Source organism: Camelus dromedarius, chromosome 27 (genome assembly GCF_036321535.1).
Source record: "Camelus dromedarius isolate mCamDro1 chromosome 27, mCamDro1.pat, whole genome shotgun sequence".
NCBI lineage: Eukaryota > Metazoa > Chordata > Mammalia > Artiodactyla > Camelidae > Camelus > Camelus dromedarius.
This window is the reverse complement of record NC_087462.1, coordinates 6,166,190-6,187,588: the sequence shown is the minus strand read 5'-3', so window position 1 is coordinate 6,187,588 and position 21,399 is coordinate 6,166,190. Positions and strand designations below refer to the sequence as shown.

At 56.3% G+C, this 21,399-nt stretch overlaps 2 protein-coding genes and 1 non-coding gene across 7 annotated transcripts; all 3 read right to left on the bottom strand.

Annotated features, from left to right (window-relative positions):
* Positions 1–203: 203 nt before the first annotated feature.
* On the bottom strand, positions 204–14,320 carry RAVER1 (ribonucleoprotein, PTB binding 1). Of its 4 annotated transcripts, none has more exons than XM_064480234.1 (14): positions 13,880–14,320; positions 12,269–12,335; positions 9,801–10,270; positions 6,133–6,357; positions 5,872–6,001; positions 5,426–5,520; positions 4,537–4,624; positions 3,983–4,194; positions 3,793–3,886; positions 3,593–3,717; positions 2,752–2,826; positions 2,150–2,290; positions 1,679–1,762; positions 204–1,586 (listed from the first exon to the last, which is right to left on the bottom strand). In XM_064480234.1, the coding sequence occupies exons 1-14, from the start codon at positions 14,147–14,149 to the stop codon at positions 1,440–1,442; spliced, it is 2,223 nt and encodes a 740-aa protein (XP_064336304.1). In that variant the 5' UTR covers positions 14,150–14,320; the 3' UTR covers positions 204–1,439. The 4 variants fall into 4 exon arrangements, with proteins under 4 accessions (XP_064336304.1, XP_031293158.1, XP_064336303.1 ...); XM_031437298.2 differs by having other exon boundaries at positions 6,133–6,324; XM_064480233.1 differs by having other exon boundaries at positions 3,593–3,886.
* A 48-nt stretch (positions 14,321–14,368) lies between these two features.
* On the bottom strand, positions 14,369–20,248 carry ICAM3 (intercellular adhesion molecule 3). 2 transcript variants are annotated; one of them, XM_010978342.3, is made up of 8 exons: positions 20,109–20,248; positions 19,904–20,024; positions 19,023–19,289; positions 16,226–16,534; positions 15,617–15,898; positions 15,105–15,359; positions 14,738–14,986; positions 14,369–14,649 (listed from the first exon to the last, which is right to left on the bottom strand). In XM_010978342.3, the coding sequence occupies exons 2-8, from the start codon at positions 19,983–19,985 to the stop codon at positions 14,456–14,458; spliced, it is 1,638 nt and encodes a 545-aa protein (XP_010976644.3). In that variant the 5' UTR covers positions 19,986–20,024; positions 20,109–20,248; the 3' UTR covers positions 14,369–14,455. The 2 variants fall into 2 exon arrangements, with proteins under 2 accessions (XP_010976644.3, XP_064336310.1); XM_064480240.1 differs by lacking the exon at positions 19,904–20,024 and having other exon boundaries at positions 20,109–20,238.
* On the bottom strand, positions 18,239–18,311 carry TRNAI-AAU (transfer RNA isoleucine (anticodon AAU)). The gene has a single exon. It is a non-coding gene; the product is annotated as a tRNA-Ile (tRNA).
* Positions 20,249–21,399: the final 1,151 nt, after the last annotated feature.

Sequence of the window (21,399 nt, the reverse complement as noted above, 5' to 3'; positions counted from 1 at the left end):
CGCAGTAACAGACACACGAGCAAAGGGCCCATAATTATCCGAATATAAGCGTCGGCTTTTGCTTGGGGGCCTGCGAGGGAGGGGCCTCCAGGGGAAACTGCCAGAGTGGGAGGGCACTGGACAGGCTTGGGAGCACCAAAACCGGTAGCGCTATCCCAGACCTCCCACCCAGGCCCACTGTCCCAAGAACCAGCCAGCTCTGCTTTCTTTAAAACCATTTACTTAACAAACTTTAATTCAGCAAAGGTCTGTGTGAGAAGATTGGGGAGAGGACACCCCCTCCCCTGGAGTGGATGTGAACCCCCCAGAGTCAGGGGAGGGAAGCTGGTGGCCCAGCCGGCCAGGGTCAGGGCCCAGGGTCACCTCAGACTGACAGGTCCTGCTGGTGGGCAGGGGCAGAGCTTATATGCACGTTGTTGGATTTTCCAGCACTGGGCCAAAGGGAGGCCAGCTCCGGGTGATCTGGCCTGGGACGAAGAGGCGGAGCTCATCTTCAACATGGAGACAGCAGAGGCCAGTGAGATGCACAATGCCCCACAGACGGACAGAAGAGGTTTAAGCTGGCAGAGAAAGTCCAACTCTGCATCTAGGCCTGGGCAGGAGGGCTGGTGGGACTGGTTTGCCAAGACCAAGGCTTTGGCCTTCTACTGTCCCCACGATGGGGGACCCGGCGTAGAGGAGCCCAATCCCCAGGCCAGAGCCATTTGGTCCTGAGTCAAGCTTCTGGAGCTCAGCATCTGAGAGGCTCTGGCCAGTGGGGCCTGGGGCCTGGCTTTAAGGCATCAGAAGGTGAGGGGACTGTGGTAGGGTGTAGGGGACCCGGAGCTGGAGTACAGGCCAGAAAGGGCAGGCAGGGGCAGGAGAGAGCCAAGCCTGCAGCAGATATGGGAGAAAGAAAAAAGAGTGAGCCATTTCAAACTGAAAGTGTGGAATGGAGGCCCAGACATGCTGGGCCTTAAAGGAATCAGAGCTGGGGGCCATCTGGATTGTTTTAAAAAATAATAAAAATTAGAAAAGGAAACCAAAGTCAATTGTCAAAGTTAAAAAAGGGGACAGTCTCTGATCCTCACGGGAGGTGAGGGAAACCTCCAAGGCACTCAAGAGGCCAAGATACAGGAGCAATGAGGCAGGAGAGGACTCCCAGAGAGACAGACACAGGTGGACACAGGCGGACACAGGGGTGGGGAGAGAGAGAGGGGGCTGGGCCCCTCCCTCTTAAGGCTGCAGGGTTTCCACGCCAGGAGCACGCCAGAGGTGCACGCCAGAGGTGCAGAGTGGCCCCTGGACTCCCCCACATTCCTTGGGCTCCTGCTGGTTGGTCAGCAAAGTCTTTCAGAGATTTTTCTATTACCGAAAGGAAAAAAAAAACACAAAACAAAACACCAGAAAACCCAAAAGCGATTTGGTTCAGGCCCTTGAGCATCTCTGGCACTGGCCCCTTAGAAAATCCTCTTGCGCTTCAGGTAGGAATCTGCGTAGTGGCCGCCAAGGCCCTGGGAGTGCTGACCCACGTAGCTGCCTTCTGGGCTTGGCTCAGGTGAGGGCAACAGGTGGGCGAAGCTGCGTTTCTGGCCACCCAGCGGGGTCTGGAGACAAAGGGGAAGGAGTGGCAATGGGTCAGGGGCCACCCAGGGGCCATGGCTCCCCAGCGTTGCATGTCCCCACCCCCTGCCCATACCTTCAGCAAGTGGCTGTGGCCATTGGGCCCAGGGCCAAGGCCCAGGAGCCCTTCTCCAGAGCTCAGAGGGGAGGAGCCGACCACCTGGGAGAAATGGGAGAGACATGGGATGGGAGAGGAAGCAGTCCCCAGAGCAGAGGCAAGGGTTTCAGGTTCAAACCTTGCCTCTGCCTCTTACTAGCTATGATATTAATTCATCTCTCTGGGCCTCAGTTTCTTCATCTGTGGACTGGGCTAATTCCATCCACACCCAGGGCTGTTGTGGGAGGATGTAAGAGGCCAGGAAGGCTGGGCAATACACGGTGTGAGACACACAGGCTTGGGGAGGGGAAGATGGCTAGTTTCAGCCCAGCCCTGAGCAGACTGACCCCTGCCACCACCCCAGCCTTGACCTAGGCATTAAGGGTCACAGGGGCCCCCTGCATCTTGGCTGTCCCTGAGGACCTGCAGTGGGCTGGGGAGGCTCCTCACCTTGTTAAGGTGGCTCTGCTTGAGGCCAGCCTGCAGGCCGCTAGTGAAGTAGGAGGTGGGTGAGCCCGAATAGAAGTGGGAGAGCGGCCCGCCGCCACCTCCGCCACCCCGTTCGCCAAAGCCACTGGGTGGGGGGGACATCTGCAGAGAGAGAGCTGGCTGAGTAAGATGGATCGCTGCAGTACTATCTCCTTTCATAGATCCCCAAACAATTCCAGGCTTTGACCAATGGGATAGGAGTATGACAATGCCAGCAGAGGGGTCCACCCTCCCTTCCTCCTCCAGGGACCTCTGGAACCACCACCACATGCAGGAGCACAGGTTGGCCTGCTGGAGGATAAGCCCCATATGGAGCAGGTAAGTCCTTGCAGCCGAGGCCCCTTCACCAGCCTACTGACCACCAGACAAATGAAAGAAGCCACCATGGACCACTGAGCTGCAGCTGAACTGCCAGGTGACTGCAGACAACCACCCACCCACCACCCCACAGAATGATGAGAAACAATCAAATGTTTGCTGTTCCAAGCCATGAAGTAATGGGACTGCTTGTTATGCAGCAAAAGCTAACACTCAGGTGGTGGGATGGACAGGGCAGCAATTACTTTGTGTCGGCTGGGTCCGTGAGGCCCTAGGGTTGGCTCCCGTGGGTGGGAGAAGAGCCGTCGAGGTCCCACATCCTGAATGAAAGTGGGAGAAGCAGCATGTTGGGTTGGGGTCGGTAACCAACTTCACCCCTGACTCAATTCCACAGCACAGTTGTCATCAGGGAAGTCAGCCCCCTCCAATAGACACAGTGCATAAGAGCCCACTCAGCCTGCAGGGTCGGGCAATGAGACAGAATAGGTGCCCCATCCCAGGGGGTGGCTGCACCTCAGCCCCAGAGATGACTGCTGTGAAGGTGTGTGGCCCCGATGGGGCCAAGGGTTTGGAGTTTTCGAGGCAAGCTGGGCATCTAGGTTGTGCAAACTCTTGCAGGTTCTGTATGTTGGCACTGGCTTCTATTCGTTTTTTTTTTCCTTAATCTAGTTTGGGCCAAACGTAATACAGGTGGCGAGGCTGCAATCTCTGACCTAGAGGAAGCTGGAATCACAGAAGGAGCAGCTCTGCAGGGACAGGGACAGGAATCGCAGAGGGGAGAGCAGGGAGGAAGACAGAGAGACAGAAAGGAGGCTGAACCCTGTCTCTAAGGGGAAGCAGAAGTGTGGCCTAAGGCCTCTCAGGAGAGAAAGACAACTGACAGGAAGCAGGGTCTGATGCAGAGAGACAGACAGAGACTTAAGGGCAGCAACCGTGTCTGACACGTTCCCCGCTGTCTCCCTAGCGCCCTGCCTGGCAGCCAGTACTAGAGAAATATCGGTCTGGACAACGACTTGCTCCCAGGGGACAAAGGGCCACAGCAGCTAGTCCCTGGGAGGGCTCCCCACAGGGCGGCCAGTTACTCACCGAGGGGTAGTCAAAGCCATAACTGTCGGGCAGCCCTGGTTCAGGTGGCAGGCGGGTGCTGGTGAGGGGGCTGAGCAGGCGGGACTTGAGCGGGAAGGCTTTGCTGCTGCCACCACTTCCGGGGGCTGGGGGGTTAGGCAGGGGGCCCTCAGCTGGGCGGCGGCTTCTCCCAGCGCCTCCCCAGCCCCGGGCCTCCTTACCCGCCAGGTTGCTGGCTGGGAGCAGGCTGTGTAGGTTCAGGTAGGGATTCAGGGGGATCCGGAAGTCCTTGGGGGGTTCCCCCAGCAGTGAGACCTGTGGTGAGAGGGCCAGACTCACGAGGGCCCCAGGTAGGGGGTACCTCGCAGGGCAGAAGACTGGAATGGTGCTGGGTGCAGTGTAGGGCCTTACCCCAGGGGGCGTTGGCAGCGGCCCACTGTCCTTCTGGAGGCCTCTGAGGCCAGTACCTCGAAGCCCCATAGGGGCAGGGGGTGGAGTGAGCTGGGGTGCTGGGGGACCTAGGCCCATGGTTTCCCGGTCACCCCCAGAGGGGCCAAGTAGTGGCGGCAGCAGGGGTGGTGGCTTCCCTCGCCGGGGCGGCAGCTCTGGGGGCAGGCCCCCTCCTACAGAGAGAGGGAAGGTGTCAGTGGCCCAGCCACACAGGAACATCCTCCCAGGGCCCTAGAGCCTCCACGTGGACCAGGTCCAGCAGCTAAAGGGCAAGTACATGCTGAACACAGAGGAGAGCCCTCTAAGTGCATCAGCTCCCAGGATGCTCATGGCTTCTCCGGGAGGTGGGCACCTAGGCACTCAACGGACAAGTGAGGACGCTGAGACTCAGAGAGATTAGGTCACCTGCCCAAGGCTGCACAGCTGGGAGTTTACCACACCTAGTGAGGAAAGGGGCTCAGGAAAGGGAAGTGGGACAGGGCCCAGAGGTGGGGGAAGAGTGGGGTAGGCATTACCTGCAGACAGTTCCCCAAGGAGGGGGTTGGCCGGCTGGGCCCCAGGCTGGAGGGTGCCCAGAGGAGAGTCTCCCAGGATCCCGGGTTTCTAGGGACAGAGCCCAATCAGCTGGAGATGAGGGCAGTGGGTCACAATGCCCAGCACACCCAGACTCCAGCCCACAACCAACCACAGGCAGACATGAAAGGTGTCAACGTCTGCAACACACCGGCCATCACCCACCTGGCCAGTGGTGACGAAGGGCCTCCTACACCCCAGGGCCTGCTTGAGGTGCTGGGGAGACCCAGGGAACACAGATTATGAATGCACAGAGTGTTGGAGCATGTCACCCCACATTGTCAGAAGACACACAGTGACAGTCCTTCTTCGGCACCCACCACCCCACCCCAAGCCCCCTTGTTATCAAAGAAGCACAGTGTCTAACCCTCACAACACCGTGTTGATTGCAGACACCCAGTGAGTAACACCACACGTGGGCTGAATCACTCTCAGCCACACAAGGGCCCAAGCCCACAACCTCACCTTCTGTCAGTTACTGTCAGTCACATCCACACCACTGACCTGGCCCCAGTGAATCAAACCAGATGGGGTAGTGTGTGTGTCTGCGTGGGTCTGTGTGTGGTATAACGAACTGTGTGTGTGTATCTCGGTGTGTGTCTCGGGGGTGGGGGCAAGAGGCCACTCTACTCCACTGTGGAGCCTGGACTTTGACTGATTCACTTCCTGAGTCCTGAGCACCTGCCACAGGCCAGGCCCAGGGATCCAGCCCGAAGCCCCACAAGCCTGCTAATGGTCAGCCACCCACTGCAGGTTCAAGAAAGGAAACAGAGGGGCTGTGGGACATGTGTGAGTGGGGAGGGAGCCGGGGGCCTCTGGGCCTGCAGTTACCTTCTGACTCTGGGTCTGCAGGGCGAGCTGCAGCAGCGCCGTGGACAGAGCGGGCCCATTGAGCAGCGGCATGGTCGGGGGGGCACCCAGCAGGCCTAGGGGAAGACCCAGAAGATGGGAGGTGGTCCCTGGATGGAGACACCCCACACCCATTAAATATAGCCCCAGGCCTGCTGAGAACAGGAAATTGAAGCTCGGAGCGGGCAACTGATGTATCCAAAGAAAGGGCTCAGGAGATGGAAGATGAGCCTCTGGGGAGGGGCGGTCCCTCCTGCCACCACCCTGCCTCACTGCAGGCAGCTCTGCTCCCCATGCCAGGGGCTCAGGGCACCAGCTTCCTCCAGGAGCACCACTCTCATTCCAGCCCTTGTTCTTGACTCATCACCCAGATGGGAAGTCCCGGGAGGTGCCCTGTTCAGAGAGCACTTGGCCCCGGCTCGCCTTACCCTGCTTGCCACCAGCGCTGCCGTGGAGCAGGGGGTTGAGAAGCAGCTGGAGGGAGGCGGAAGGCCCCAGGTTGTTGAGCAGCTGCAGGATGTTGGGCTCAGGCAGCAGCCCTTTGCCCCGATTCAGGGCCTGAGGAGAGGAACAGAGGGGCAGCTTAGCACCTGGCCTAGCCACAGAGGGTGCCAGACGGGGGCCCCAATTTCTCCAGGGAGGAGGGCCCATCTCCACCGGCTGGGGCCCCCTCCCTCCAGCACACTCACCGTGGCCTGGGCAGCAATGAGTGCAGCCAGCATGCTGCGGCCAGGGGGCCCCGGCGCACAGAAGGAGACGCGCAGGTGGCTGCCTCCCAGGGCCAGGCCGTCTGCCCGCTGCTGCGCCTCCTCTGCCATCTCTGCCGTCTCATACTCCAGTACAGCGAAGCCCTTCAGCTGCCCATCCTGGCCGTATGCCAACTGTGGGGCAGGGGGAGAGGCAGTCATGAGCACCTGGGGGACAGTGACCACCATCACAGGAAGTAACAGCTGTGACCAGATGAGGATCCCAATCATGTAAGCGTCCCCCTAGAGAGGACAGATTCTGGGCTCTGCACTGTCCCAAGCCTGGTTCCTGTGTTAGCTCATCTAATCTTCTGAATGGCCCTGGGAGGCTGCATCCCAATTTCAAGAGGGGGCAACTGAGACTCAGAAAGGTCAGCATGCCCAAGGGTACACTGTCGGTGGGAGGGCAGAGCTGGGACCTGCTTCACACGGGTCAGCTTCCCCAGGCCTCATGCCAACGCCACTTTGGGACTTTGCCTGGGATTCCCAAGCACAGGCTGCAGGGCTCAAAGAGGAGGGGTTGGCGGGAGAAGCAGCAGGTGGCTCTGGAGTTCGGCCTGGCTGCCAACCTTGGGCCGAGGATGCCACAGCCGGGACTGGGAAGGGCACACAGCCTGGTGGTGCAGCAAGTGGCCACTGAGCTTGGGTTCGAGGCTGGTGGTGCTGGGCTGGAGGGCGGGGTCACAGAGCCAGTGAGTGGCAGGAACAGAGGTGTAGTCACAGGCAGGCCAAGGAAGCCACTTCACCCCTCCTTGTTAGGAGTCAAATTTGGTACTTCAGACCTTACAGCCCCTTATCCAGACCCCGGGGCTGGATGTAGTCCAGGATTGGGACTGTGTGGAGATGAGAAAGGGAGGATGCCGCACATTCATTACGTATCAGTCATCCCCAGTGGGATCGGGGCTCCCTGTAAGTCAAGCACATGAATAGCTCTGCAGCCAGATGCAAAGACAAAGGCCACAGATGACCTCACATCAGTTCAGCTCAGGCTCTGCTGCCAAGTAAGCCTGCCACCAACTCAGGGAACAAACCTTAGTTTGCAGGGTGTCTGCAAGTGCTGGAATGGTCAGCAGGGGCTGTCCCAGGGTGAGCAGATACGGTGAGATCACCCGCTGGGTCCTGTATGCCCCCAGGCCGGGTCGCCACAGGCGCTGTTTCACTGAATCTTGGAGGCAGGCGTCAGCACACCCACTTTCCAGATGAGGAAACTGAGACTCAGAGAGGGGTAGTCCCTTGCCAAGGCCACAGAGCTGGAGCTGAACAGGGCTGTCCACCTCAGGGTGACAATGGCTGTCCTGAGAACCAATGCTGTTCCTCCTGGGTCCTGAGTGTCACATGGACGGCTGCAGTGTGGGGTAGACCAATGCAATGCCGCCAGCAGGGTGTAACATAGAGTCCATAAAATAGAATATGGCGCAGCCGCAAAAGGAATGAGAAGCTCTCATTTCTGAACACAGAAAGATGCCCAAGACAAAGTAAAATGGAAAAACCAAACCAACACAGGCATGGCCACATTTGGGTCAAGGAAAGAGGAACGCGGGAACTTATATACATGTTTGTTCGAAATGGGTGATAAAATTTCGCTGGAAGGACACACACAAACTGAAAGAGGCACCACAGAGCTGGGAGGAAGCCTTCACTGCTGACCCTTGTGGACATGCTAAATTTCGAAACAGGCCTGGACTGCCCATTCATAAAAATGAATAAAGTTGAAAAAGCTTTTTATAACACCTCACATCGTGGGTCATCTGCTTTAGACATGTCTGTAGCATTCAAATATTTTAAAGTAACTCTGCAATAAAACGAAGCACTTAATATATGTAAACTGGCCTGTGAATAAATGGCAAAGTGAACCAGACTAGGTTGTTATGGGCTGGCTGGCCTGAGCAGGTCACTGCACGTGCCCACCGTGGCCCTCAGTTTCCTCATCTATAAGATGGGACTAGCAACGGGAGCCCCTGGCAGGGAGGTTGTGGGGATTCAACAGTGAGCTCAACAGGGGCAGGGAGGCTCGTGCTCCCGGTGCAGTAGTGAGGGAGGCCATGGGCCCGGCCCAGCACCTGCTCTGAGCGCCCCGGTGGGTCAGCTCAGGCCGTCAGCCCACCTCTAGCAAGCACCTCACCTTCACCTCTGGCCCCATGCCAAGTCTGGATGTACTTCTCACAACCATGCTCATCCTCCAGATGAACAGAGAAAGGGGTCAAAGGGCAACCAAGGCCACGCGGCTCCCAAATATGGGGACCAAGGCTCAAACTTCTACCCACCTGACTGCTGAGCCCTGCCTCCATTCAACCAGGATGCCCAGCGTGACTGGGCTCCTTGGAGGAGGTCACCTCAATGCCTGGGACTCCACAGGTGCTCAACAGATGTCTGAAGAATATGTTAAGTGGAGGAATAAGTGAGCAGCTGTTCTCCAGAACATGATCACAAAGCATTGCCAGACCCATGCTGAGATGGGGCAACCGAGGCGCAGAGAGGGACCTTGGTGCTGGCCGTGGCCCCGCAGTCCTCCAGCTCCACTCAAGAGGATAAAGCTGTGGAGCCACCTCATCTGTTTCCTGAGCCCCGCCCGGTGTCCGGCACACAGTAGGCGTGCAGTGGAGGCAGTAGTGAGCAAGGAGATGGATTCCTACTGATGTCCAACTCACCAGCACCAACACCCACAGAGGCCGCAGAGCTGGGGTCTGAGCCCAGGTACCGGCCTCCTCCAGGCTCTGGGGCCAGGCTGCGGTGTTTCAGTGCTGGCTCTGTCACACCCTGGCTGTATGTCCCAGGCCATGTCAACTGACCTCTCCGTGCCTCAGTGTCTCCACCTGAAAACAGGGCTGAAACCTGCCTCTCCAGGCCGTTACACGATGGCTGGACTGCAGGTAAGCCCAGTGAGTCCTGAAGGAATTGTCCACCTGGGGTCTGGGGGCAAGACCACATGGGAGCTCCCTGAGAGCTGACCTGGCCCATTCTCACCCCACTGTGCCCGTCACCGGGCTAGGTACACACACAGAAGCATCTGAAAAGCGCGACTGGAATGAACCAGGGATCGTTTTGCCAAACTAATGCACGAGTATGGAATCCCTTCTTCCAGAGGAGGGAACCCAAGACTCAGAGAGTGAGTGTCTGGCCCGGGGCCACAAAGCAGGGCTGGGATCCAGCCAAGTCCAACTTCCTCACCTCACGGCTTAAATGGACTGTGGGCTCCTCTGGAGTAGCCTCCTTGATGCCAGGCCTGGGGCCTGGGGCCCAGGAGGGGCTCAACAAATACCTGATGAGCGCCTGGGTGGATGCAAATGGGGTGAGCGAGCCTCACAGCCATTTTTCACAAAGGCAGCTTCGCCTGCATTTTACAGGGGGGAGACTAAGGCCAGTGAGGCTAAGCAAGTCGCTAGAGGGAGTGCAGGGATCTGAAACCCAGCCATCTGGCTCCTGGCTGGGCTGTCACCCACCGCACTATGTGGCCTTTCTAACAAGAATCCCATTCAAAGTGGCACCGTGGCTGCTTTCCTGAAAGGGGACCCAGGAGATTAGAGAGGGCAGGTGAAGCTAATGGGCCCCTCTGAGGTGCTCTGGGCTTCGTATCTGCTCCCCCAGGTCTCTGCACCGGGCACAGGGCTCACCTGGCAGAAGGTGGGCGTGTGGACGGTCGACAGCGCTCGGCGCAGGGCGTCCACATCGCTGAAGCCGGGCGGCAGGCGGTCCACACAGAGGCAGCGTGAGTGGAGCAGGGCGGGCGTCAGCTGCCCGGCGTCTGTCCAGTGCACGTAGAGGGTGCGCGGGCCCAGTGGCTTGCCCAGCAGGTCCGACTTCGCACGGGCGGCCGAGTCCTTCTTCATGTACTCAGCAAAGCCGTAGCCCTTGGAGTGGCCAGTGCGCTCGCTGTAGACCAGGAAGCAGCGCTCCAGGCTGCCGAAGGGCCGCACCAGCTCCTCGAACTGCTGCTGTGTGAGGCTAGGGGGCAGGTTGGCCACACACAGCAGGGCGTCCGTGGGCTGCAGCTGCACCGACAGCTCGCGCTCCCGCAGGCGGCTCTGGTGGAAGGCGCTGATGGCGGCCTCGGCCTGCTCCCCATTCAGCAGGGTCACGAAGGCTGCGGCGGGGCAGAGCGGGCGGTCAGCTGGGGTCCTGAGGGCCGGCCCTCCCACCCCACGGCCGCCTGCTCCCACCCCTCTCTAAACCACATGTGACCTCACAACACCGAACAGGGACATCTCAGGCAGCAGCCAGCTGGAACAGCTGCCAGCCTAGAGCGACAAGAGCCAGTGCCTCCTGCCTCCGTGGGGCTTGCTCCTTGCAACCCACTACAACACTCCCCTACTGTGCACCTTGCCCTGTCCTAAGAACTACATGCGTACTTCAGATGACACACAGAGTAGTGGTGAAGCATGTCGCCACTGGAGCCTGGGTTTCAACTCCAGCCCGAGTGGCTTTGAGGTCTGTTTCCTCATCTGTCAAATGGGAATAACTTACTCCTCACAATAACTTACTCCACTATTTTTCCAGCAAGGAAATGGGCCCAGAACCCTGCTCTGAAGCTCCCCACCACCGCCTTTCCAGGCCACCAACACCTCTCATATCCAATCCCTTGCCTCAGCCCATATGGTGCCACGCCCCCATCTAGTGTGGCAACTCTGTGGCCTGGCCTCGTGGGTTTGCTGACCTCCTCTCTCATCTCTTGCCACTTACTGGACTATGAAGACACACTTGGCCTGGGGCCTTTGCACCTGCTTTTCCCTGAATGTGGAATACTGACTCCCACCTCTTCACTTGGTTAATCCTAACCCACTCTCCAATCTGACCGCAAACATCACTTCCCCCACAAAGCCTACCCTAACTGCTCTGTTGCAGATCCCAGCTCTGTGCTCCCACAGTGCCCTGTAGCTTCTAGTCTCATGGCCATCTCACCTTCATGTTTGCAGCTGTTGGAATAACCTCCTCCTCAGACTAGACATCTCCATTTGGTTCACAGCTCTGTTCCCAGTGCCCAGCACACAGTAAGTGCTCAACAAACATTTGTTTTTGAATGATAAATATTTGTATATGAACAAAAGTATCACTTAAACCCTGGATCCTCAGTGCCTGGCACATATACATACTTGGTGCTCAGGAAGGAGCTCTGACTTGCTGCTCTTCCCATATTTACTAAATGGTCAACTGAAGCAGGCCATGTCCAATTTGCTGGTGTAAAAAACTAAAGCTCAGGAGGGGAAATCACTGCCTATGGCCACAAAGAGCACAGACCACGACAAAAACCCAGGTCCATTTGCCTCCAGGGCCCAAGATCTTAACCACTACCCGAGCCTCCCATGTGGGGGGCCGAGGCTGATGAGTGCTGTCCCGGTTCTCGTGGAGCTGACCACCCTGTGCAGGAGGCGGGTGACTGAGCCCACGGTGATAGCCTAGGGTGGTCAGTGCTATGAGGTGAGGGGTGCACTCAGGGCACTGTGAAGAGCTGCCTGATGCCACCTGGATGGAAGAGGACATAGCTAAGAATGGTTGCAGAGGGAATAGCCTGGAATCTTATGGCCCCTGAGGAGATGGCACATCCTTCCAAGGTAGTATCAGGAGGAGCCTCAGACAGGTTTTGAGGAGAGAGAAGAATCATCAGGGTTAGGACCAGCATTGATCAGATTTGCAGTCAGATCGAAGCTGGTTGCCTAGGGGAAGGCAGTCTGGGGAGTGAAATCATGGAGGCAGAGAGGCTGGAGGGAAGCTGCCATTTCAGCAGAGATGTCCCCTAGGCCCAGTGCAGGACAGACTATTGCCCCAGTTTGTCCCTCATCTTGGGTGCCCGTCATGGGGCATCCTTGATGCTCCTCTTCCAGATTACCCCGTAGATACCTGGGCACTAGGCATCCTTTTACAAGACATCCCCCTAGCTGGCCAGTCACCCAGGCCTGTCTGGTCTTCTCCTACAAGTCCTCCAGAACAACCGGTGCCCCTTCAACCCCTTGGCTTCCATCTGGTCCGTGCCCCCTTCATCTCTGATGAATGTTGGGCCTGAAGTTCAGGAGACACTGGGCCAGGACTCTCCCAGCTTCAAGGACTGTCATCCCCTGCCGCTAGCCCACCCCATGGTCCCACAAACCTGTCCCTTTGTATTTGTCCACAAAGCAGTATTTGAGCTCATAGTCGCTGAGCAGATCATGCACTTCCTGTGGAGACAGAAGCCAAGGGACAGGGAATCACTAAGGGCTGAAGGGAGCAACCCAGTGCTATTTTCACACGGACCAGTTATGAAGCCAGGTCAATTACCATTCCCATTTTACAAACTCAGCAGTTACTTGCCCAAGGCCATTGAGGCCACACCTGGCAGAGCTGTGATTTAGAGCTTAGCAGCAGATCCCATGCTTTTAAGCAACACAATATACTCTTATTAGAGAGTCAGGTGGGACTGAGTTCAAGTCTTGGTTCTGCTGTACGCCCACAGTGAAGTTGTTTCACCCATCAGAACCTTGGTTTGCAAGACTGACTCTTTCCAACAACCCTGCAAATCAAGTATTAACAAACCCATTTTGTAGATGAGGAAACTGAGGCTCAGAGAGGTGAAGGAAACTGTCAAAGGTCATGTAGTTGGTCAGGGAAGCAATGAGAATGCCACCCGCGGGTACCTGACTGGAGACCCTGTGTACTTAATAAGCCCACATTGTGTGGCTTCACGTGATTCCCAATTCCCTCCTACTGACAGGGCTGCCTTCTTGCAAGCCAGCTGTGGGGGCGAGGCTCTGGGGCCTGTTTGTGCCAGACACACTGTGCACCCTGCAGGAGAGACAGCGTGTTCCCAGCTGAGAGATGGTGGGCCCTAGGATGGCTGGCTCTAGGAACAAATCAGATCATGCTTAGTGTTGCCTGCCCCAGGTCTGTCCCCAAGTCACACACCTCCCCACACTCTTAGTGCCCCACCAACCATGTGCCCACCACCCAAGGACAGGGAGAACCAGCGGCAGGTGTGCTGGTGGGCCAGAGAGCAGAGATTCTCAGCAGCAGGGAGAAAGAACCCATTCTACTGCTGAAGGGCAGGGCAGATTAGATGCCATCTTCCTGGGTCCAAAGAGCACTGGGAAGCCCTGCCCATGTGGCCCCAAGAGAAGGGAACCCCTGGCCAGATCAGCCAAGGGGGGCTCCATGGAACAATGCCCTTCCCCTTTTCTGCATGGGAACAAGAGATCCCATTTTTCCAAATTAAGCCTGGGGCTTTGGGGAAAAAAGACCCCAGGAGCTGCTACAACTTCCGGATCTACCTCTAGAAGGAGTTAATAAATGCTTGCTATGGAAAGGCATACTCTATAGTCAATCCTGAAACTTATGGATATGAAGTCCCACCACCTCATGGTAGAGAAGGGAGCAAATAGCGACCCTGTTCCCACAGCTCCAATCTGGCTGCCCATTCACAATCCCCCAACATGGCCAAAGCTGTCCGCCCCCTTCCATTCCCCGCCCCCTTCAATCACTTGGTTTCGTCCAAGCCTGTGGTCGCCCCTAGCAACGTCTTCCCTCAGGTCAAAGTTGGTTTCTCCCACCATCTCCGACCTCCCACATCCCTCTCCTTGGTCTCTCCCGACCCCGCGTGGATCCCGCGCTTGGACTCACCCACCGACGCCCCCCGCCGCAGGCCAGCGTTGGTGTCGCCCGGTACCCCCGCGCACGCGCACGGTGGTATTTCCCGCCACGCTCCCACACGGGCCCCCCCCCCCAATACCTGGTTGGTCACGTCCCCCGGGAGGCCCCGGATCAGTATCTTGCGGCGGTTACGGAACTGGCGCTCGGTGTGTTCCAGGCGTTTCCGGATCTCCTCTGGATCTAGCGGCGGCAGTTCTTCTTCAGGCGCCCGGCGCTCCGCGGCAACGTCAGCTTCAACCTCGGCCCCAGCCTCCGGGCTCAGCGGGGGCCGGTGAGTAACGGACACGTCGGCCGCCATCTTGGGAAACCCGGCGCCTTCTGGGACCAGAGAGCTGGGGCGGAGCGGCATAGAGCGGCAACGAGGGCGCGTCCGCCGATTGGCCGAGAGAAACCCCGCCTCCTTCTCGATTTCCTCAGCCTATTGGGTAAGGCCCAGCCCGCCTCTCAGAGTTCAAGCCGCGTCTGGGCGCTACAGGCTCCGCCCCTTTCCGCCATCGAGCTGTCACTCAATAGATACGCAAGGCAGTGGGAGAGCCCTTCAGTGCAGATGGAGTCAGGCCACAGAGTATGGGTTTTAAAGTCTTTATTAGTGCGGAATTCGGGGACACAGCCAAACTCCCGTCGTTTTTGCCCAGTATCACGGCAGCCCGAGGCCTCAGGATGACTCCTCTGCCACAGCCTCGTCGGGCTGTTTAGACGTGAGGGGCAGCCAGGAGCTCTTTTTCTTCAAATGGTAGATGTCACTCCGCTTCTGCACCCGGAAGACGTACAATAAGGCCGCGGTGGCAATCACAAGGCCCAGGATAGTTAACACCCCCAAGGTGATGGTAACGGCGATGGGGTTCTGATCTGTGTAAAAAAGCAAGGATAAATTACGCGCGTCTCGGCCCCTCCTGAGTTTGCCCGACTGGAATAAATAAGCCCCGCCTAGGCTTACCTTGAACGTACATCATCACTGTCAGACTGTCTGTGCCCTGTGAGCTGACCGCCTGGCAGTAGTAGGTACCACTATAGTTTAACCTGACGAGGAATGGGATCCCGATGGGCACCTTGAACTTGGAGCCTTCCTGCAAACACTGTAGCTGGGGGTTCGGGTTGCCCCGGACCGGGCACTGCAGGATATGCATAGTCTTATCTTTCCACGTCAAGCGCTGGGGACATTGAGCTCGGTCAATCTTGGGGCCGTCTGTGGGATCGCCAAATGATCAGACATACCCAACACACCCGAGGTACAGTGGGGCAAGGGCGAGTCGTCTTCCCAAATCAAGGAAGCACGCTACTAAAGATCAGAGTGACCTACTCACACAGGACACGCAACTGGACACTCCTGTTACTGTGCAAGGTCTCCCCATGCACCTTGAGGGTGGCATAGCAGAAGAAGGTGCGCCTGTCGTCCCTCTCTGTGACGTTTAGCTGAAGCTGGGAGGGCTGTCCCGGTGCTGCGGCTGGAATTCCGTCCAGCGTGACCTGGACTCTGGGTCCAGCCTTGCAAGTCACGGTCATTGTGGTCCCCTCAGTGGCGTTAGGCTCGCTCAGGGTCAGGATGGGCCCCTGTAAGTCTAAAGGCGGGGCATTGCCCTGGAGTTGACTGACCACACACCTCTTGAGTCAAGCCCCGCCGCCTCCCGCCTCCTTCCCCTCGGGATATTTAGGCTACTGTGCAGCCCCCGCCCAATTTGGATCGCTCAGGCTCTACATCACGTGTTACTTAGGCCCCGCCCCTCTCTCGCTTAGTCTGCGCCCTATGCCACGCCCGCTCAGGCTACAGAAGCCCCGCCCCTCGCCTTGGAGCCGTTTTGGCTCCGCCTCCTCTTACTATAGACGGTCACGTTCTCTCTGGTCTCCCGGCTCTCGTCCCCCAAGGTCACTTTACAGACAATCTCCTGGACGCCCTCCTGCTCTGCTTTTGCTGTCGCTGTGGCCGTGAGCGTGTCCCCGTGGCTCATGACTGTGGTATTCAGCATCTGGTCCCCCAGCGCCAGTTGGACCTGGGCCTCCGAGACTGGAAACAACCCATCCAAAGTGCAGTTCACTGGCCACGACGTTTCCACCTCCGAGAATCGGGGGACAGCGAGGCGCGGGGGGATCATGGGCATGGCTTGAAAGAAGGGTAGGAGTGAGCAGGACGCGGTGTCACAGCCTTGGACGCCCTTTTTCCCATGACACTCATCCCCCAAACAGGAGTTCATCTTTCCCAAGACTCTGCATCCCGCATCGCCCCCTTCCCAGGACACACACTCACAGCCTTCTCAAAAGTTCCTACGGCCTCGAGCCTCCCATCTGAGGCTACCCCTCCCAATAGCCAAGGGCATCTTTTCCTAGAAGCTCCTGAGGTCCAGGCCACCCCATTCTCAGGAATCCCGCGACCAGGGCACCATTACTCTGGCACAGCTCATCACCCACCGTCTGCAGTCCCTTCCCTCACCGAAGGTTCGGAGCTTCCTGGGGGCCGAATGGTTCTGGAACAGTCCCAGCCCTTGGGACCGCAGGTCCAGTTCCGTGCGGCAAGAAAAATTGGCGCCGTGGTCGTCTCTGCTTGCCAGCACTGTGACCATGACCTCGACGGGCTCCTCGTTTGCTACTGTTTGCCGGCCCAGCTCCTCCTCCCCGTGGAGCAGCACCACCTCTAGGTGGGACCGGGGCACCCCTCCGGACACCAGGCAGCTCAGGTTGAGGTGCCTGCCCACCGATTGCCAGCGGGGGAGGGGGGCCAGCTCCACGCGCTCAGGGAACCCTGGGTTGGGGGGTGTGAAAGGGAGAGAAGAACTTACCAGCCAGCCCCATAAACCCCACCCGAGGGAGTGGAGAGGAGCCCAGGGTGGCCCAGTGCAGAACTGTGAACTTTGAGTTAATAAACCTACAGGGCTTAGACGTGTGCTAGTATAAATGTTTGCTATTGTCATTAGCATCATGATTATTATTTCCTGTTTTGTCGGACACCTTGCCAGGCATTGAAATAAAAGTCATTGTTCCCAAGGACCTCACAGTTAAGGGGGGAAAAAAAAGGAAGGAAGGGGACTAAAGTTTATGGCCACTTATGATGTTAATAGAAATCATAACATTTCCTGTTTGAGTTTTCCTTAGACTTTCCAGATGTCATCCACCTCCATTCACACAGCAACCCAGTGAAATCTCTTCTACGATTCTTACCTTTTATGGCTAGAGAAACTGAGGCCCAAAGATGTGAGGGGGAGGTGATCTGCCCAAGAACACACAGCCAGGGAAGGGTAGAGCAGGGATTAGACGGTGGGTTTCCCAAACTCCAGACCTATGTGTCCACTTGTCTCCTTGATCTCAGGACTAGGAACTCCCCTGACCCCTCGCAGTTTCTGGCCTGGATTCTGGTCTTGGCCTCTCCCACAGCTTGGTCCAGCCTGCCCCAATCAGTCCCAGGTGCCCAAGGCTCTCGCGGTACACCTGCCTGGGGCAGCCTCTCAGGGCGCTCTGCATTGTCTGGGGGGACTCAGCAGCCCTAGGCTGGGTCTTCTCCCAGCTGCAGCTGCAGCACCCCCTGCAGGCACACATACCAAGCCCTGGGACTCTGGGGAGCACCTCTCAAGGCTGGATCTTAAGCTGTCATACCAGGGCCTGCAGACTGGCTGCTATGGAAATATTTAACATCTTTTAGAATATTTAACAAGGAGGCCCCCATCTAACCCCTGGTTAAGGGCTAGTGGTATGCTGGCAAATGCTAATAATGCTTGGGCTCTCGGGGTGGGGTGGAGTTGGGTCGGGGAGCCCCGACACGGAGCATTTGCCAGTTTCTCTGGTGTAAATACTCCCACTTTGGCTGATTTCAAGCTACTCCATGTGACACATAGAGTTGGGAAGACATGAGTACCATGGGCTCTTATGAGCCAGGACCCACAGGCTCCTGCACGATGCTAGACAGACGCATCTGGCAGTCATACTGACAGGGACACCCAGATACACACATAGGCAAACAGACACACATATGCAGATGTACATGTTACACAGAAATTCACACAGGGACACAGAGGGACATGTACTGATACAGACATCCACGTATGCTCACACACAGCCATCCACCCTCACACAGATACGCACACAGGCACAGATCCTGACACACAGATATTTACAGACATTCACTCATGGAGATACACATGTGCACACACAGGCACACACAGACACACAGACGCATGCACAGACACGCAGGTACACGCACACAGTCACAGAGATAAGGACACACATACATATGCTCATAGACACACACATAGGTACACAGACAAATATAGATACTGGTGCACACACAGGAGGAGCATACACTCAGTTACTCACATATATGACACCTCTATGAAGGCTTCACAAAGCAGTAGGTACCATGAGTGATGTACTCTGCTATTTTCTAGTCTATTGTGCTATTTTATTTTTTTTGGGGGGGGAGGGAATTAGGTTTATTTATTTTAACTTTTTTTAATGGAGGTACTGGGGATTGAACCCAGGCCCTTGTGCATATTAAGTATGCACTCTACCACTGAGCTATACCCTCCCCTCTATTGTGTTACTTTAAATTTTCAAATTTTAAACATGGAGAGACTCGATCTGGTAAAGGGGCAGTGGACTTAGGATCTGGGGAGGAGGACGTAGCTTGTTAAGAACAGGGACTTGGGAGCTGGACTCCCGGCTTCTCTGCTCACTAGCTGTGGACCCTGACTTTACCCCACTGAGCCTCAGTTTCCTTGTGTGTGCAGTGAGGCTCATAAGCACACCTCCCCATCCCAGGGCTTTTGAATGAGCACCCACGTGTCAACACTTCAAACAGCAGCCACTCTCAGCCAACACTAGGTAAATGGAGATTTGACATTTGCACCTTTTTATACTTTTTGATTTTGGAACCACATGAATCTGTTATCTGCCATAAAAATAAAAGTAGTAAGTAAAAAGACATGAGCTATTTAAATAAAATGCCTGTTGAAAAAAATAAAATTAAGTAAAAATAAATAAAAATGCTTGTTGGGACCCAAATAAATAGATTTCATAGCTGTTGCCCTGGCATATGGTTGAGATGTATCTCTCTGTCTCTCTGTCTGTCTCTGTCACATACACACACACACACACACACACACATATCCAGGTCCAAGTTCTGGGTCAGAGCCCTGGTCCATTCCTGCAAACTCAGGGCTCCCCGCTCCCCTGCACCATTGGTCATCTACCCCTACCACTGCCGAAGGCCAGTCCCACCTCCAGGCACAGCCACTCACGGTACACTGTGACTCTAGAGGATCCTGCTATCTGGGAGCCATTGCAGAAGCCAGAGCAGAGGACCGTGGTATCACCAGTCACATTGCTGAGATGGAAGGCTGCCCAGCCCAAGCCACGGCCCACCGTCTCCTTGAGTAGGTTCGTCTCCAGGGAGATGCGTTCAGGGTGGGGGCAATCTACACTGCAATTTACTGAGAAGGATACTCCAGCAGGCAACACTGGGTCCTTCGGCTCCACTCGCATCAGGAACTCCTGCCCCTGGGTACCTATGGGAACAAAGGGAGGCTCTGCTGGTTGTTCCAGTGCCCCGCAACCCACTCATCTGCAGATACCACCATTTGACACCTCTTTTTGCCAAGATCTAGATCGTCCCTGCCTTCATAGTAAGGAAGACAGGGGATGGATCAGAAATCAAGGAGAGCTGGCAGGGGAAGCCAGAGGAGGCCCTGATGCAGCCTCTAGTGAGTCAGGGAAGCCTTCCTGGAAGAGGGGACCACTATGGCCAGTCTTAAAGGATTAAGTAGGAGTTATCCAAGTAAAAAGGAAGGGTGATGATCTGGCAGATGGAGGATCATGGGCAGAGATCAAGGATCCAGATGGAGCAGAGGGAGAGAGAGAGAAAGAGAGAGAGAGAGTGTGTGTTTGTGTGTGTATGTTGGAGGGGTGGGGACAGGAACAGATCAAATGCAGTGGCTGGGCCTCAGGGAGTCCTGAAGGCTGAGTTAAGGAGCCACAACTTTCTCCTGAGGACACTGGTGGGCGCTCTGGCAGATCTGATTGTAAGAAGTGTTGCACAGCCAGGAAGGGCAGCAGGGTGTGAGGCTGCCTCCCCACCCATCCGTCTGCCAACTCCAGCCCTCCCAAGCTTGACAGGCCTCACCTGGGGGCAGCAGACAGCCGATCAGAAGCAGGTAGTTGAGCGAAGTCCAGCAGGCCCTGGACAGTAACCCAGAGAGCACCATGGTGGCCAGGATGCAGGAGGAAGTTGCCTTAAAGAGATGCTGGGCACCAAGGAGCAGGCAGGTCACGGAGAGGAAGGAAGCCCAACCACCGCAGTTAAGAATGCAGAAGTGGCCACACCTTACCTAGGCCTGAAGGGGCAGGGGGATACTCTGTAGTCCCAGGAGTCCAGAACTGGGGGGCCCAGGTGGGGCCTAGGGAGGTGGGGGGTGCTGGCGAGTCTCTGAGGACTTTCCGAGGGCCAACCCCTGGCCCAGAAACAGGAAGTGCTAACAGACCTTCCTTTGTTCGCAGCACTGAAAAGTCTGGCGGGGTTAGGGGTAAAGTGGGTGGAGGTGGTGAGACACCTCCTTCCTGTTGAACTTCGGTGAAGGCGGGGCATTTTGTTCTCAGAGAGGAAGTTAATGGGGGACATCCAGACGCTGTCCTTGAAGAGATAGGGTGGGATTTCAAGGCAACTTTGCAAGGAAACAACGGTGGGCGGACTTCTAGGCAGGGCCTCAAGGGATTAAAATGAGATCTCAACGTGCCTTGGGGGCATGTAAGAGATTTGGGGGTGATCATGAGGGACCCCCTACCCTAAGATGAGTGAAGCCGGGAAAATGACAGAGCCTGCATTTATTGAGGACTGTGGCAGGCTCTGTGTTGGCTGCTAGGGTGGCTCCTACAGGGCCCCTCATCTTTGAAGACCTTGTGAGTTCTACACATTGCCTGTGTGCAGGGCTGAGGTGGGGTGTTTAGGGGACAGCAAAATTGTGAGCTACTGTCTGCCAAGGATGCTACTTGTAACTGGCCCTTACCCCCACCCCCATCCCCCTTGCCCTCCCCTCCATGTAACTAGTCTCTTCATCCCAGGAGAAAGGACTAGGGAGTCAGGTGGGCACTCCCACCTCCATCAGCTCCATTTCTCAGCTTCCTGTGCCTCTGACCTGAGCTCCAGAGAGGGACCTTGTTGAGGCACCCAGCATTCATCCACTCTCCCCATCCCCGAGGCCACGTCTCTCCTTTATCACCTGGAGCACCCTCTCTCCAATCACATCTCTCCTCGCCTGCCCTGCCCCCCCAAAAATCCATTTCCCATGCGATGCCAAGAGAGAGCAACTAAGACCCAAATCAAAATTATTTATAAATAGTATATCTGACAAGAAATTAATGTCCAGATTATAAAAAACTCCTACAACTCAACAACAACAAGCCCAATTCAAAAATAGGCAAAGGACTCTAGTAAATATTTTGCCAAAGAAGCTGTACAAATGGCCAATAAACTCACGAGAAGATGTTCAACATCACAGGCCATTAGGGAAATGCAAATCAACACCACAATGAGATAGCGCTTCACACCTGTTAGGATGGCTGCTAACAAAAACACAAAACAAAACAGAAGGTAGCAAGTGCTGGCGAGAATGTGGAGAAACG

Bases quoted from the DNA above. Each gene is read 5' to 3' on its own strand.
- ICAM3 (XM_010978342.3), bottom strand. From the start codon at position 19,985: ATGGTGCTCTCTGGGTTACTGTCCAGGGCCTGCTGGACTTCGCTCAAC. The intron at 15,899-16,225 runs GTGAGGGAAGGG...CCTTCTTTCAAG, and splicing joins CAGGAAGCTCCGAACCTTCG to CCATGCCCATGATCCCCCCG. The intron at 15,360-15,616 runs GTAAGAGGAGGC...CCCCGCCTTTAG, and splicing joins AGAGAACGTGACCGTCTATA to ACTTACAGGGGCCCATCCTG.
- RAVER1 (XM_064480233.1), bottom strand. From the start codon at position 14,149: ATGCCGCTCCGCCCCAGCTCTCTGGTCCCAGAAGGCGCCGGGTTTCCC. The intron at 4,195-4,536 runs GTAATGCCTACC...CTCTCTCTGTAG, and splicing joins CCTTGGGGAACTGTCTGCAG to GAGGGGGCCTGCCCCCAGAG. The intron at 2,291-2,751 runs GTAATTGCTGCC...CTCTCTCTGCAG, and splicing joins ACGGACCCAGCCGACACAAA to ATGTCCCCCCCACCCAGTGG.